Consider the following 16314-nt stretch of genomic DNA (forward strand, 5'->3'; position numbering starts at 1 on the left):
ACTAGGATACAAAGCAGGTCTCAAAAAATACTAAAAGATGGGTATCATATTGTCCATATTCTCTGATCATGATGCAATTAAGCCAGATAGTAATGGGATACCTTAAACAAAACATACATTTGCACATTGTAAAACACTTTTAAATAACTCATGAGGCAGCATCTTGCCTGAGGGTTTCAGCCCCGGGCAAATTCACTATGGATTCAGTGAGACTGAGAAATGACAATGGAACTTTTTGTGGTGCAAGGGTTCATACCTGGCCTTATTCTCCTGGTGGTAGGCTGAGCACTAGAATCGCTGCATCCAACAGTCTGCAGGTCTGTAATCCTCCTTTGTCTCTGTTTGTTCAGAGCACTGGGCAGAGCTCTTTATACAGTGACTCAGTTAATAGCTTATTGCCTACAGGTGTGGAAGCAGTCGCCTAGCAGCAGGCCAGTTACATCATCAAGTAGGTTAGGGTCAGGTGAGGATCCTGGCCATAGGAACTTCCATTTTCCCCACAGTCAGAGAGTAAATTATATTGGCAGTTAGAAAATATGTAGTCATATGGGTCTCCTGGCAGACCTTGAATCCTCAAGAAATGACCCAGCACAGGTATCTTTGTTCATGCTGTTTTCTCTTCATAGTAAAATTCATGTGAAGCAGCTAAAGAGATACTTAAGGGGGAATTTATATGTGCACATACTATTATTGAAAAATGAAGAGGAAAAAGACTGAAAATCAATGAGCCATAAAAATCTTAGCAAACCTATCAGTACAGTATCTTAAAAACATAATTGATTATATGGCTGAATGTTGTAACCATAATGTTGCTCATGTGAAACCTTCATAAGATGTGTATCAATGATACCTTAATACAAACTCCTGCTTTGCCAAGCTTGCTTTATTTTCATTTTTAAAGGGTGATTTACTATTAGAAAGTTTCCTGACATCATTTACCACCAAGCTACCAAATATATTATGTAGGTTATCACAGAGCTGAACTGCCAGGTGTCCAGGTGTCAATTAAGAGCCAAACCAGCAGAAAAAGTCAGGCCTTCATTTACCTACTGAAATAATACACGTGAGCTATACAAGAAAGGATGCTGGCTCCCCGAAGTTCTATTTTCCTTTTCTTGAATGAAATGGTTCTGAGCAAAGGTTACATGAATCAGTGACATGGGAAGGGGATTGTCTGACTGCCCAGGGAGCCCTGAACAAAAGCTCTTGCTGTTTTATGGACCTGGGGCCAGGGGGAAGGAGGAAGCAAGGGCTAAAGGCAGAGACATCCAAGCAGTGTCTCAGCTGATCCTTCTTCCTCTTTGGAGGCTGCCAGCCTAGGAGCAGATTCTGCAGATATAGGTAAAAGCTGGCCAGTGGAGGGGGCAGGGGGCTGACCTTGACTACAGCACCTTCCAGACTGTAACTCATGGGTTATGCACCAAGTCTCGTGTGGGGAGGGCAGCTTCCTGCCGTGAGGGTGTCAGGCAAAGCCTTTATAATTGCTTATGGTCAGGCCTGAAAGATCACACAGGAATTCAGCCAGACTCCTCCCAGGGTGAAACCATGTGGGCATCTGGCTGAAGGGCTGAAATTCGGTTCAAGCTTTGCTGCCAAACTCCCTGGCATGGAGTTGTGTCCACCCGGTGGGAGAAGCATTTTTCCCTCATTCACAAAAAAGCCCACCATATGGGCTATTGATGGCCCTGCCATCAAGGGTAGTATCTTACAAAGTCTTCAATAGATGCAGAAGACTCATGGGATAACATTCAACACTAATTTATGTTTTAATAAAGTGAATACACTAGGGCTAGAGGGAAATTACCTTAACCTAATTCAGTGTGTGCCTGTGTCTAAATTTCCTCTTCTTGTAAAGACACCAGCCATGCTGGATCTGGTCCCACCCTACTGACCTCATTTTAACTTAATCACCTTTTTTAAAGGCCCTGTCTCCCATCCAGGCATATTCTGAGGCCTTGGGGATTAGTACTTCAACAACGAATCTGGAGGGACACAATTCAGCCCATGACAGAGAGTCTGATTGTGTGTAGTGACAGGATGTGATGTCAGAGAGGCCAGGTTCCAGTTGCACATGGAGATGGGTTCCGAAACGCTTAGGTTCCCAAAGGCTTAGGAAGGGGAGAAATCGAGGATGACTGATACACGGTGGCCTTGAACAGGTGGATGGACAGTGCTGCCATTAACTGGATGCTGAAAGCTGGGGAGGACTAACCCTGAAGCTGGACCAGGAGAGATCCCTGAGGCATTCCAGCCTTTACAGAGTGGGAGAAATGGAGCCCAAAATGAAGCTGAAATTAAGCTAGTGAGGAAGAGGGAAGCCAGAAACCTGTAGTATCTTGGCAACTGGAAGAGAAGAGCTACCATCAGGTTCTGTTGACCCTATTATTTCATCTCAGACCCCTCCTGATTCCCACCCTGAAGTTGGGTCCACCCTGATCCCACTCCAGTGAGAACCAGCAGAGGATGCCCCCCTCTTTGGGGGGCTGTCTGCAGATAATGTCAAGATGATCATAAAAACCCAGCCTGCTTTTTATTATCACCACATGCTGACAATTCCAAACAACATGGGTGATAAATACTTCTCTCTGAAAACATAATTTATTGGTCTATATTCTAAGTAACTGCTGTGGTGATGTAAGCTTCAAATGGCACATTGTTTATTCCTTATCCTTGAACTCATGGTTGCACGGTGGTCTGCCACACATTCGTTTTGAAAGTTCTGAATCATTCAGAATCATTAAAGCTCATTTTAGGTGCGGTTCATGCCTTCAACCCTTATAATAATACCTGTTCCTGCATTTAAACAGGAGATTCCAAATCAGCCAGAATAGCTTAGTAATTGTAAATACAGAAGAAACAGCATGAGTTACAGTTACAGTAATGATGACCACCTGGAGTTTTACGTGTGTTTAAAATTTAAGTATTGAAACGGTGAAAATTAAAAATATTAAAATCTTAAAACAGTCAAAGAGTATAAATTGTATGGTACAATATTTTTGTTTGGAAAATGCAGATTTTCATTCATGAATGAAATATTTTGCTGTATTTGAATATCTTTATATTGAAATGCATTCTTTTAAAAAAGTGTTCATTGTTGTTAAGCTAAAGAACAAATCAAGACAATGATTATTACTGATTACTTTGTGATTGTTAACAAAAATAAATTTTTAGTGTAGAGGAGGAAGATGTTTAAAAAAAATAACCCATTTCCCAGGTGTCAAATATGCTAGTCATCAAGCTAAAATATTTAGTATTTAACCTTTGAATATAAACATGTAAGAGATTTCTACCTCCTAGAGTGGTTTCTAACCTGTCAGCTTGAGAACTTCGTGAGGAAAAAAGAAAATCAGTTTCTTTTGGCCAATGATGCCATGCTGAGGAAAATACCAGATGAAATATGACATTCTTCATGTTAAATCAACTAATGGCTCTGTATTTTCACAGAAATGGCTCATTTGTGGTGTTTTTATTTTATTTATTTTATTATTATTTAAAAAATTTTTTAAATTAAGGTATTATTGATATACACTCTTATGAAGGTTTCACATGAAAACACAATATGGTTACTACATTCATCCATATTATCAAGTGCCCACACCTACCCCAATGCAGTCACTGTCCATCCGTGGTGTTTTTATTTTACTGGATTTCCTTGAATGTGTTTTAAAGTCACAAAAAGTAGCAATTTCCTAATACTTCTCCCTGGAACCCATAAAGGGGCTTTAGGAAGTCCAAGAGAGAGCTGGGCTCCGGGCCTCCTGGCCTGGCTTGAACAGAACAAAGTCACATTTATACATGAGTCCAGATGTTAGGGGCTGAATGGTGTCTGCTCAAATTCCTATGTTTCAGGACTAAGCAATACCTCAGAATGTGACAGTATTTAGATACAGGGCCTTTAAAGTGGTGATTAAGTTAAAATGAGGCCATTAGGGTGGGCTCTGTTCCAGTATGGCTGGTGTCCTTATAAGAAGAGGAAATCTGGACATTCAGATTTCTGGACACCCCGTGGGAGGGACAACCATGTGAAGAGGGAGCAGGAGGCTGGCCATCTGCAAGCCAAGGAGAGAGGCCTCAGAGGAAACAAGCCCTGCCGGCCCCTTGATCTTAGACTTCCAGCCTCCAGAACTACGAGAAAATGAAGTTCTCTGGTTGAAGCCTCCCAGGCTGAAGTGCCTTGTTATGGCAGCCCTAGCAGACTAACACATCAGGGTGTCATTGGTTTGAGCTGAGGGTCCCACAGCTAAAAACTGTTGGGAAGTTCCTGGAATAGAGGACGGAACACAAGCTTTGGAACCACTCGACAGGACTTGATTCCCAGCATTGCTGTTCAGTAGCAAATCAGTCGTGGGCCATTGCTGAAAGACAGGAGCCCAATTTTATGTCTGTAAAATGGGAGCGATGACTGCTACTCCACAGGTGTGCAATGGAGATGACAAGGGTGATACACGGAAAGAGCCAGGCCCACGGTAAGAGCCCAGTAAATGAGGATGCTGAGAGAAGCATTCCCCAGCACCACAGTCAAGATACAGAACACAAGGATTCTTCTCATAGTTCTTTTCCGCTGTACCCACCCCCCCTCCCCTCCATATATTCTCCCTCATACCTCCTGTTCCTGCCCCTTTAACTACTCATCTAATTTATTCTTCTAAAATTTTGTCTTTCAAAAGAGCTTATATAAATGGATTAGACTAAGTAACTTTTTAGGACTGGATTTTTTTCATGAAATTGTCAAATATAAGTGTGTAAAGTTGTTCAGTGGATTTTCTTATACTTTCAATGTCTCTAATGATAGCCCCTGTTTCATTCGTGATAGGTAATTTGTGTTTTCTCTTGTTTTCATGTCAGGTTTATCATTTTATTGATCTTTTCAAAGAATCAGCTATTTGTGATATTGATTTTCTCTACTGTTTCTCTGTTTTCAATTTCATTGATTTCTATTCTTGTTTTATATTTTCTTCCTCTCTACTTTCTTTAGGTTTATTTTGCTTTTCTTTTCCTTTTGATTTGGGACTTTCCATGTGTTCCTAATGTACACATCTAGTGCTATCAATTTCCCTCTCAACACTGCTTACATGTGCTCCACAAATTTTGCTATGTCCTATTCATTTTCAGCCTGCTTAATGTATTTTTTTATTTCCCTCAGGATTTCCTGGATAACCCATGGATTACTTAGAAATACGTTGTTCAGTTTCCAAAAGGTTGGAGATCTTCCTGCTGTCTGTCTATTACTTAACTCTAGTTTGATTCCATTGTGGTCAGAGAACCTACTCTGTGTGACTTCAGTTCCTTTAAATTTGCTGAGGTTCGTTCTGCGGTCTAGGGTATCGTATGTTTCGTGGGTACTTGAGAAGACGGTGTGCTCTGCTCTTGTTGGGTGGGGTGTTCTATGTGTGTCCATTAGATCCTGTTGATCTAAAAGGGGCTGTTGAGTTCTCCTGTATCCTCACCGATTTTCTGTCTAGTTGTTTCATTGTTGAGAGAAAGAGATGTCAAAGTCTCTAACTATAACTGTGAATTTAGTTATTTCTCCTTTCAGTTAAATGAGTGTTTGCTCTAAATATTTTGCAGTTGTTCTGTTTGTGCTTACACATTTAGAACTGACCCTTTTATCATTACATAATGTCTCTGTCTCAAGTAATTTTCTTTGCATCTGGGTGCCTGTATCAATTGACTATCTCTTTTTCATTGAGTCTGAGATCTTCCTAGTTCTTGGAATCACAAGTTATTTTTTATTGAATCCTGGATATCTTGAGTGTGTTATAAGATTCTGGATCTTATTTATATCTGTTTTAGCTCTCTCTCTCTGAAATCATTCCAGCAAGGATGGGACATTCCAGCAGGGATGTGGGGAGGCATTGCATATTACTGTCTGGTGGGGGTTAAAATCCAGGTTCCCCACTTGTCCTCCATTGACACCCCAGGTGTGGGCTTCTCATTACAACTGGGTAGAGTAGGAATTGTGGCTTCCCATTCGGCCTCTGTGGATACTTTCCTGCCTTGGAGGGGTAAAAGAGCCTTGCTGTTCCCCATGTGGCCTCCACTGACACCATGGGGGCACAGGGGCTTCTTGATGTCTGGGTGATGATGAAAATCCTCCTGTCTGTGAGACTGCCTCTGACATCACTCCAGTGGGGAGGGAGAGGGGGAAGGTGCCTTTTTACTGCTGGGTAGGGTGGAAATCAGTTTCTCCAGTGGTTTCTACTGACACTGCCAGCAGGGGCCAGGGTTCACTAATGCCTGGAGGGCATGAAAGTCCCAGCTCCCTGCTGGCTCCTCTGACCTGGTCTTGGTGGGAAGGTTGTGGCACTTTATTACAACCTCGTGAGGGTGACAGTCTAGGCTCATGTTTAGCCTTTGCTGATGTGGGCGGGGCTAGTGTTTGGCTGAGGTACCCCAGTTATTGCCTCAGAGTATTCTGTCATGCTAGCCTACCCTTCGGCTTTTGTCAATTTTGTTTTTGTCTTTTTGCCTGTGTTTGTTGGTGTTTCTGGGTTGCTGGCTTCTTCAAGCTCCAAATCTGGGAATTTGAGTCATAAAGAAAACCTGGAAATTTACCACTGTGTTGTTCCTTGGATCCCAAGTCCCTAGCTGGTCTGCCTTCTTCTCTCTACCTTTCAGAGACTTCTTATGCTTGTTTTCTATATAATGTTAAGGGGTTTTAGTTATATTGGCAGAAAGACTAAGGAAAGTGTGTTTACTCCATATTCCCAGGAAGTCCTGATTTCCTTCTTATGCACATGAAACGGGTGCCCCAGCAGGGGATGATGCAGGCTCTTCCTCTCTGCTGTTACACAATTCTTGTTGAACTTAAAATATTGTAAATCCTGTTCTGTTTAATATTATAATTCTGTTTACAAACTTAGTCAAATACACTTACATCTGCCCATTTTAAATTATAAGTCAGAGATCCATTTCACCTTTTAAATTGGAACCACTTAATGTGTTAGATTCTCTAATATGCCAAAACTATGTAAACATTACAAGGACCTTCAATAACAAACCTAACTGGATATTCTTAAACTTAACGTTAAACACGAAGAGGACACTATGGCAACAGGGGGCTCAGATGGGACTGTGTGCAGCCCCGTGTCTCCTGCATTCAGTCCTTTCAGAATCTTCCAATCATACCTCCTGTTTGGGGTAAGATTCTACAGCACATACCTAACATGCTTTTCCAACTGTTTGGATTCATCTAGTTTATTTAATTCCTGATTTCAGTATCTGGCTACCAGCTGAGGCATCAAAACAATTCTCGTGACTTTCTAAAGATGGAAAATATTAATCTTGTAGTGTTTAGGAGCATGGGTGTGACAGTCAGGCTAGATCTGGATTTAAGTGAGTTCCAACTCTGCCCTTAGTAGCGGGGTGCCCTTGGCTAAACCTCAGTTTACCCCCTATGCTCAGGATAACAATCTCCATCCCAAAGGGCTGCTGTAAGATTTAATGAGTGCAGTTTACATGGCAAGCTTTACATAAATTGTAGTTATTTTCATTTTCGCAAGCCTTTACTTGGAGTTACTGGTGTGCTTTCAGCACTGCTGACTCTAGATTTTGCTGCTTCTGTGATGAACATGATTGTCTCTTTTCTTCTTCCTGTGGTTCTGACAGTCTTCTTTCATCTCAGTCTTTTGGCTTGTCCATTGTGACGGAGAAATCAGGCTTTCTTTGATTTCCTTGGGAATGTAAAACAATTAACTGAAATTGTCTTCTCTTTTCTCAAGAGAATCTTCCAGTATACTCTTATCCTTCACCTTTTCTCTGCTATGCTCCTTTTCTTATTTTTTGCCATAGAAATTCTGCATATCCTCTGCGCTGCTTTTTGTTCTGAATGGGGCCTCTTCTGTTTGTCCCAAAGCAGCGTGGATGGATGTGCTCACAGCGGACCTGTCCGGACTTCAGCAGCTCCTTTCACCACCTGGCCGGAAGGGAGATTTGTGACTGGGCTCCCTGAGTTCCCTCTGCTCTTGGTTTTGCCTTTATTCTACGTGCTTTCTAGTCTTCAAAAACTATCTGCAGTTTTTGTAAATGTGATAGAATACCACCATCTCTTTTAAATACTCTGGGAAAAATGGCAAGAGAACAAAATACGTCTTGATTTTTCTCCATTTTTCTGTTCCCAGCCCTCTTCTCCAGCCTACCTTTGAGGTAGACTCTCCCCTGACTTTGCCCATATCCTGGAGCGCCCCTTCAGGCTGTCCCCCCCTCCACACACCACAGCGCCCCACTCTTTCTGCGATGCCTCCTCCGGGCAGCGCGGTGGCGCTGTGGCCCGGCGGAGGCCGGCAGTTCTGGGGCGCGCAAGGGCGCGCTGGTTTCGGGGACCCTCCGAGAGGTGGCGGCGGGCTGCCGCGGTGAGTGCGGCTTGCGGGCCCGAGGTCGGGTCGCCCGCTACTGCCCGGCCCAGAACCCTCGGGCCTCTGGCTCCCGGGAGCGGCCCGCGTAGAGCGCCGCAGCGCGTTCCCTGCAGCACCCGGCCCAGCCGACCCTCCTAGGCCACTCCGCTGGCTGCGCGGGGACCCAGACCGCCCCTCCCCGTCTCGGGGCCTAGCGCCTCACTTGTCAGGGGGGAGACCGTGGCCGCAACGACCTGCGGGGTGCGGGTGGGCCGGGGTCTGTGCCCTGACCCCCGCCGTGTCCTCTGCCCCGCAGGCTCTCCCACCTGTCACCCTGGCCCTTCTCTGCTTGGACGGCGTCTTCCTCTCCTCAGCCGAGAATGACTTCGTCCTCCGGGTCCAGGAGGAGCTGGACCGCTTCCTGCTGCAGAAGCAGCCATCAAAGTAAGCGGGAGGTAGGCGGCGGCGGCCGCTGCCCTGCTGCGGGGTCAGGGCGGGGCTCGCCCGGGGCCGCCCATGCCGCCTCCCCAGTGGTGCACCCGAGGGCACTGGTTTGCAGCTGGCTCAGACCTTGGCCGTCCGTTTAAAATTCTGCTCTCTGGCCTCTCCCAGCTGCATCTTTCCCGGGTAATTTTGAGCATCACCCCAACACTGAAGGGGCCTAACCCAGAAATGGCGATGAGACCAGTCGCGCTCTGTGATACCCTTTGTGCTCCGGTCTGTCACAGTTGGCTTGGGACCCGAGGGGTCGGAAGGAGCCGAGTGTACTGCTACCTTCGACTGGGCGTGGTCCGGTGGGCGTGGCTCCCGCTCAGCACTCCTTTTGGTCTCTCCCCAGGGTACTTCTTTTCCCCCCAGTTTCCAGTCGCCTTCGGTACCTGATCCATAGGACGGCAGAGAATTTCGATCTTCTGAGCAGCTTCTCTGTTGGGGAGGGCTGGAGGAGGAGGACCGTCATCTGCCACCTGGACATCAGGTGTGTATTCTACAGCCCTCGCGGCCCCGAGGTGTCCCTTGCAGGTGGTGGGTGAGCCGGCCCACCCCAGAAGCATAGAGCTTGTCAGGAACCAGGGCTGGGAGCCCCCAGGCCGCTGCGTCTATCCCCAGGCTAACCTGCTTACAGTCATTGCTGCCTTCTGCTTCCCTAGTGGAGTAGATGTATATTTTTTGGAATTCAGTTAGCAAATTCAGCTATACACATGGGGCCAAAAGAGAGGAGGGGAGCCATAGCAGTTTAAGCAGTGAGGGTGTCTGCCCAACATTCCTCTCAGTGAGCTTGTTCCCTGAAGAGACCGTGGAATGTGGGAACCACAGCTGAGCCTTCACTTGTCTGTGTTTCCAGGTGCCTCTCACAGGATCTTATCACAATGTCCATGATCCTAGTGTTTAAAGTGGTATATTTTTCTAGTAGCATGGTTCCTAAATGCAAGTACTTACCTGCCCTGATGTGTAACCAGAGCTTCCGCGATCCTTCCGTTGGTTTATAACATTGGTGGGCGAGCTGGCAGCTTGGGGCTCTCTCAGGGATGGCATTCAGTCCCCACTGTGGTGCCTTCCCGAGGGTCGTCTGGCTTTGCTTTTTGCCTAATGCCAATGTGAGAGTGTAATGCCGACCGGCAGGTAGCTCCAGTAACCCATTCCTCAGGGCCCACACCTGTTCTGATCGCCTCCTGCTCCTGCTCCAGGTCACCCAGTTCAGACGGACTCTCGGCCCCCTGCCGCCCTCCCGCCTCCCACTCTAGCAAGTACCGAGGTCCTCGGCCCACCTCAAACCAGGGAGCAGCTGCTGGTGTCCCAGGGGCGCGGGCCGGCCGGTGGCATCGTGGACGCAAGCCGGACCAGGTGTTGTATGTTCCCCGGGTGCTGCGCAGGCAAGAAGAACGGGTGCCACCCCCTGCCCCAGCGCTCCAGGGAGACGCTCCAGCTGGCAAGCTCCTGGAAGAAACTGGAGATGTTGGTGCCAGGGACCCCAACTCTGATCAGGAACTCCCTGTGTTAGTGACTCAGGCAACGGAGGACCTAATGGGCCTGGGCCAAGGTTGTGAAAATGAGCAGCTGCCGGACCCAGTTGACCCTGAGCCCCCAAGGCCTGAGAGCCACTCAGGGGCAGGAGACAGGCCGGAGAAGGCCGCACAGCCTGGGGCCGGTCTGCAGCTGGGCCTGGAAGGAGGGAATGGGAGTGCGCTGGAGCAGCGCCTGGCAGCCGAGGAGGAGGAGGAGGAGGAAGAGGAGGGGCCTGGCAGCTGCTCCGAGGACGAGGATGAGTACAGCGAGCTGCTGCAGGAGGTGATGGGGCTCTTAAGCCCGGAAAAGGGAGGGTAGAAGTGAGGTGGGTGTAGTTGTGGGTGGCTGGGGACCAAGGGTCATGGTGCAAGGGGTGGGGGATGTGCTGGCCGAGCGCGCTGGATGTTGGGGGATAAGGGTCCCTTAGCAGAAGTTGGGGAGGAGCACAGGCCTGACACAGCTGAGCTGTGGGAGGCCCAGGATATGGCATCAGTGTGTGACTTAGTGACCCAGCCCAACCTAGGAGCTATTTGACGGTGGGTCGGTCACTTTGCCTTTCTAAGTCTCAGTTTTCTCATCTGAAAGGAGATAGCGATACAGACTAGGCCAGGTCACACAGATAGCGTGTATGTGGAATGCCTTCGCAAAGGACTGTGGATGTTGGTCATGGTAATTGTTCTGCCTGAAGCGCTGACAAATCTCAGTTCCTTGGAACTGTGTCTGCCCCTGAGACTGGCTGTGATGTTCAGCTGGGAGGGTGGGCATCTTTTATTGCTGTTTTATAGATGAGGGATGAAGTCCAGAAACATTTGCTTAATATCACGTCATTAATAAGGGAAGGACAGGTCCTCGACTTGCCCAGCTCTGCCTCTTACTGTGCAGCTTTAGGCAGAATTACTTACTTCTTTGATTTGCAGGGTCCCCATCTGTAAAGTGCTTATCTATATAGTTTTCAGGAGTCCGTGAAATACAATGTGGTCAGTCACCCAGTGGGGACTCCTTGAAAGTCAGCTCCTTCCCCTAAAATGCACGCTTCTCCATCTTCTGGCTCAGTCTCTGCCATCGTGCCACCTTTTGCAGGCTCCTGCCAGGTGGGCCCCCGTCAGCAGCCCCCTGGTGCCGTCCTCCCTTCTGACCTAGAAGCCTCTCCGCGTGTGCTTTTGAAAGCAGCTGTTTGGAGCCCTGGGGGTCAGAGCTCCCCTTGCTGAAGGGTCTGATCTCTCCCAGATCACAGACAACCTGACTGAGAAGGAGATTCAGGTAGAGATGGTCCACGTGGACACAGCCTCCTTCACCGACTTGCTGCCTGGAGAGAAGGATTTTGCCCACGTGGTGGAGATCTATGACTTTGAGTCAGCCCTCAAGACTGAGGACCTGCTGGCAGCATTTTCCGAGTTCCAGTGAGTGCTGGCAGGCTTCAGGGAGGCAGGGGAAGAGGGTGCTTCCCTCTGGGGAGGAGCTGGGACATCCCTTTGTTGTTGGGGACACTTGCCTGCTGCTCCCTGGTGCCCAGTGATCTAGAAGAAAGGCAGGAAGTGGCTGCAGTTGCTCTCCTGGGCATTGCAGCCTGCCGGTTGTGACTGTGCGCAAGAGGACTTGCTGGTTATAGGTACATTCCAGAGACCCTAGACCTGGTCCTGCTCCCTGCACGCCCACAGGCCTGCCAGGACTGGTGGGGCCCTCCATCTAGATGCAGGGCGCAGGCAGCCCCCCGCCTACCGTGCTCCACATCCCAGCCTCCCTGTCAGCCAACAGACAGGGCCATCTCTGTGTGGGAACTGTTTCTGGGTGAGCCGGGCCTGTGTGCTCGTGGCGGCGGGGTGGTGATGGGACCCAAAGGGATATATTGAGAGGGAAGACTTTTCCTGTTTTCCCTCTGTCTTTTCTCCTTTTCTCTCTTTTTATGCTCATTTTCCCCTCTCTCATTCCCCTTCTCTTTTCCTATTTAGGCTTTTAAAAACCCCTTTCTTCGTGGCCCCTTTCTGACTGCTTCCCAGAGAGCCCTCTGTGTTCATGACCTCAGTGGAGGAAGGCTCAAGGGGCAGCTTGGTGGGGCACAAGGGGGTCCTCTGCTCTGACCTCTGGGTGTGGCCTAACTGGGGCTGCTGGTGACGTCCTTGGCCAGCAAGTCAGTGCCCGGAGAGGAGCCACAGGGCCAGAGCTGCTGTGGCCTCTCAATGGCCCCACACTCGGTGGCACTTTCCTGAGCAGTAGGAAGGCACTTATCAGGAGCGGTGACATTGAAGGCTTCTTTTAGGTCCTATCTCCCCACCACACCAATCCCTGTGCCTCCAGCCTGGGGCCCCACCCCCTGGCCTGGCTGTGGCTGCCAGCAGGAGCCCCCCTTACCCTTGGTGCCCTGCTCCTCCAGCCTTTGAGTCCTGGCTTCTCTGGTCTAGCCAGCAGGGACCCACCTGACCGGCGGGGGTGAGACCATGTGGTCTTCCCAGAAAGCTTGCGGCAAGCGGTGTCTCCTTCCTGGAGGAGACGGGAACTAGAGCGTTTGAGGCTTGGAGGTGTGATTCCTTTAGCAGAAAGGGTTTTGCCCACTTGTTTTCATTACTGATCTCTCTCCTCTCCCATGGCACAGAGAGAAGGGGTTCAAGATTCAGTGGGTGGATGACACACACGCACTTGGCGTCTTTCCCTGCCTGGCCTCAGGTAAGGTGGCTTCCCAGTCGGCGCAGCCATTTCTCTGGTCACCTTCGAGAAGGGAAGGAGCATTGTTTTTCCTGCAGGGAGGATCACCTGTGTCCAGGGAGAAGGCTCAGCTGAGTGAGGGGCCTGGCAGGGCCCGCTCCCAGCCCGCCTCGTCTGAAAGTCCAGGGGAGCGGAGCGGGCTTGGGGCCGGGACATTCCCGCATTCTCCTGTTCGCCTTAGGACAGGGCCTTCAGCTCAGAGGTGTCAGACTCAGGTGACGTGTACATGCCCCAGGCGAAGCCCAGGGGACTTCCATCTATTAAGTGAAAACATAAGAAAGTGCTGTTCTTCTGTCAAAGCATTCAAATACTGGCAACTTTGGGTGGTTCCAACGGACCCATTCTTACTGAGTTTTCATTACAGCCTTGAGAAATAGGGCCGTGTACCTCTATTTAGCAGATGGAGACTGGGGTTCCCAGAATGCCAGTGGTCCTGTTCAAGGTCACACAGCCTCTCAGCATCAAAGCTGGGCGCCAGCCTCCAGACTGTGACCTAGAGCTCGACTCTCCCTCTTGGCCACTCCCCAGAGCTGCCCACCTTGGGGGTTACAAGGAGTAGCCCTCTGCTCCCACTGTCTTGGCTTCTCAGAACCCTGGGCTTCTGAACACCAGAGCTGGGGGAGGCCACAGCTGGTGCGGGCCCAGTCCTCAGGAGATCCTGAGGATTCAGGGTAGGCAGTCGTGTTTAGGGAGCAGAGGGACTGGGCACAGCGGGGGCTGCAATCCCAGAGAGGGAGTCGACTGAAAAGGAGGCAGCGGGGGAGGCCCGGAGGCCTCCGGTGGGCCGGGAGGAGTGAGCGCTGGGCCAGGAGTGGCTGTGGCTGCCCTCTGGGCTCTGCCGGGCCTGTGCCACGGGCAGGTCACATCCTGGCCTCTGCTTCCTCAGCTGTGAAAGGGGGGGTTGCCCCTGTAGTCCTCCCTGCGCCCACGTGCTGTGTCTCTAAGTAGCCTGAGTTCTCTATGACCCAGCACAAGTCGGGCAGTGAGGGCATGTGCCCTTGAGGGGGTCTGAGTTGGGGGAAGGGTTGAGTTTGTTTTAAGCTCCTGGGCTTTAGAAAGTGGGACCCTACCTCTCCTAATGTCGGAATCATAGCCTTACTAGGGTGGCTTATGGGCAGCCGAGGGCGGAGCATGGGAGCCAGGCTCTGCACAGATCTTCCATCTGGGAGTGCAGGTGGCCCCCGTCCAGGCCTGTGGGGCTCAGGGTGAGCAGCTGGCAGTTCCCTCTTGCCCAGCCAGGGTGATGTCAGGCAGCCCGTCCCTGAGCTTTAAGTGGGGGCACAAAGCAGCTGCATCACTTTCGGGTGACGTGTATTCCTGGGCCCCACGGGGGCCTTGCCAGGAGGAGGGGATGGCTCCCATCTGTTTTCTTTCCATAGCTGCTGAAGCCCTGGCCAAGGATTTCTCAGTGCTCAAGATCCGTCCCCTCACGCAGGGAACCAAGCAGTCAAAGCTCAAAGCCTTGCAGAGACCAAGTAAGAGAGCCAGTTGTGCCTAGATGGGAGGCTGTGCAGAGCGTTTGGGCGAGGTGGGCGGGTGGGCCTGCCCTTCCCTCTGACCTCTGCCCTTCCCTTCCCTTCCCTCCTATTCATTCCCCCTGAGCTCTCCACTTTAGGACCCCTGGGCGCAATGCCAGTGGGGGGCTCCTTCCATGTCCTGAGGGCCTGGGGGTGCCTAGGGAAGGAGGCCTGTCAGAGCTGTCTGCCAGCTGCTCTGTCCCAACCTGTCCTGTTCATACCTCTTCTGGGTGTTGTTCAGGGGAAACCTCAGTCTTTTCTGTAGGGCTGTGGAAACCAAATTTTGCAGTGGGGTTAAAAGAGCTCTGGCTCCGGAGTCAGCCCTGGGTGTGGTCCTGGCTGTCACTTAAGGTGACCTGGATCAAATCACCTAATGTGTGCGAGTTGGTTTCTTTCTCTGTAAAATAAGCAGATGGTACAGAGTAGACTGGGGTGTGAATACGGGAGCCTGCCCACCTGCTGGGGTGAGTGGCACACAGGAGGGGCCAAACAAACTGGCTCCTCCCCTTTCCTCCTTCACCTCTGGAAAGCATGGTGGTGCTTTCAGAGGCCAGTTTTCTCTGGCTGTAAAGCAGTGGCCAGCAAAACTGGCCCAGTAGAGGCCTGCTGAGGCCCTCCATGCTCTGGGATCATGTGGCCTTTGTCCCAGACTTCTTAGGAACAATAGGTATCCTGTCAGGCCAAGAGCTCCAGGTATCCCATCCTGACTTGATTTCCCTCCATTAAGGGCCCTACAAATATGAGATATGATAGGATTAACCACCTCACACACCCCTTTCCTATAGAGATGGAGAAAGGGGGTGCAGAGGGGCAGGATTAGGTCACCCCCACTGGGGACATGGAGCCCCAGGCAGGGCTCCCCTCACTAGCATCTGCCATGCTGTGGGCCCAGTGGGCCTTAGAGGCTGGCTAAGGTGGCCTCCAGGGCTGCTGTGTCACTGGAAGGAGAAGCAGCCATAGTCTTGAGTCCCCGCCCCATGTGACTTTCCCTTTAGAGCTCCTGCGTCTGGTGAAGGAGAGACCGCAGACAAACACAGCAGTGGCCCGGAGGCTGGTGGCCCAGGCCCTGGGGCTCCAGCACAGAAAGAAAGAGCGGCCTGTGTCTGAGGCTCCTACCTCCCTGAGGCCCTGAGAGGCCCAGCAAGCCTGGATTGGCAGCCCCAGAGCTCAGCTGCTGTCCCAACAGCCCAGGCTTTCACGGACACCAGGACAGTCCTGCGCTAGCATTGGAGGGTCACCATGGGGCGTGGTGGGCTTTAGATTGGTCTGGTTTCACCTGCTAAGAAAAAATAAAAACTTAGTTGTTATGTGATTGCCTCAAAATGTGGTCTGCCATGAGACACTAGGGGGTGCTGTTCACTTCCCATTTTTGACCTGGGGCTGTGAAGACAGCGGTCACTCAAGCCCAGCGTGGAGGATCCCAGCTGCGCCCCGAAGGCATTTCTGCAGAGAGCCTGCCCAGTGTGGGAGGGTCGGTCGCATCTGCTGTGTGACATCTGCGCAGTCTCCCCCTAACAAGTCGGGTATCCGGTGCTGAGGACCCCTACCCTTTGGACTGATTACCCGTTGGTGTGGTCACAAAAAGGATCCTTGCAGAAATGAACATGAACCAAGCTGAGAGGTGAGATCTGGAATGCCCACTGCGTCGGCCTCCCTCACAGAGGCAGGTACAAGGGCCTCGCGGAGACAAGGTCTCAGGTCAGTCGCTGTTCTTCTGGTTCGGGTAGAGTCAGCGCTGAGGGGCCACCTGGCTCTGGGAG

General features: G+C 50.4%; 1 protein-coding gene across 1 annotated transcript; it reads left to right on the plus strand.

The window, feature by feature from the left end:
* The first annotated feature begins 7016 nt into the window (after positions 1 to 7016).
* Positions 7017 to 15866, plus strand: R3HCC1 (R3H domain and coiled-coil containing 1). The gene is made up of 8 exons (XM_017653898.3): positions 7017 to 7140; positions 8650 to 8777; positions 9172 to 9309; positions 10019 to 10619; positions 11565 to 11737; positions 12928 to 12998; positions 14417 to 14512; positions 15550 to 15866. Exons 1-8 carry the CDS (start codon positions 7048 to 7050, stop codon positions 15684 to 15686), a joined length of 1437 nt encoding a protein of 478 aa, XP_017509387.3. The 5' UTR covers positions 7017 to 7047; the 3' UTR covers positions 15687 to 15866.
* Positions 15867 to 16314: the final 448 nt, after the last annotated feature.

The sequence above is a fragment of the Manis javanica genome, chromosome 3 (genome assembly GCF_040802235.1).
Source record: "Manis javanica isolate MJ-LG chromosome 3, MJ_LKY, whole genome shotgun sequence".
NCBI classification, from domain to species: domain Eukaryota; kingdom Metazoa; phylum Chordata; class Mammalia; order Pholidota; family Manidae; genus Manis; species Manis javanica.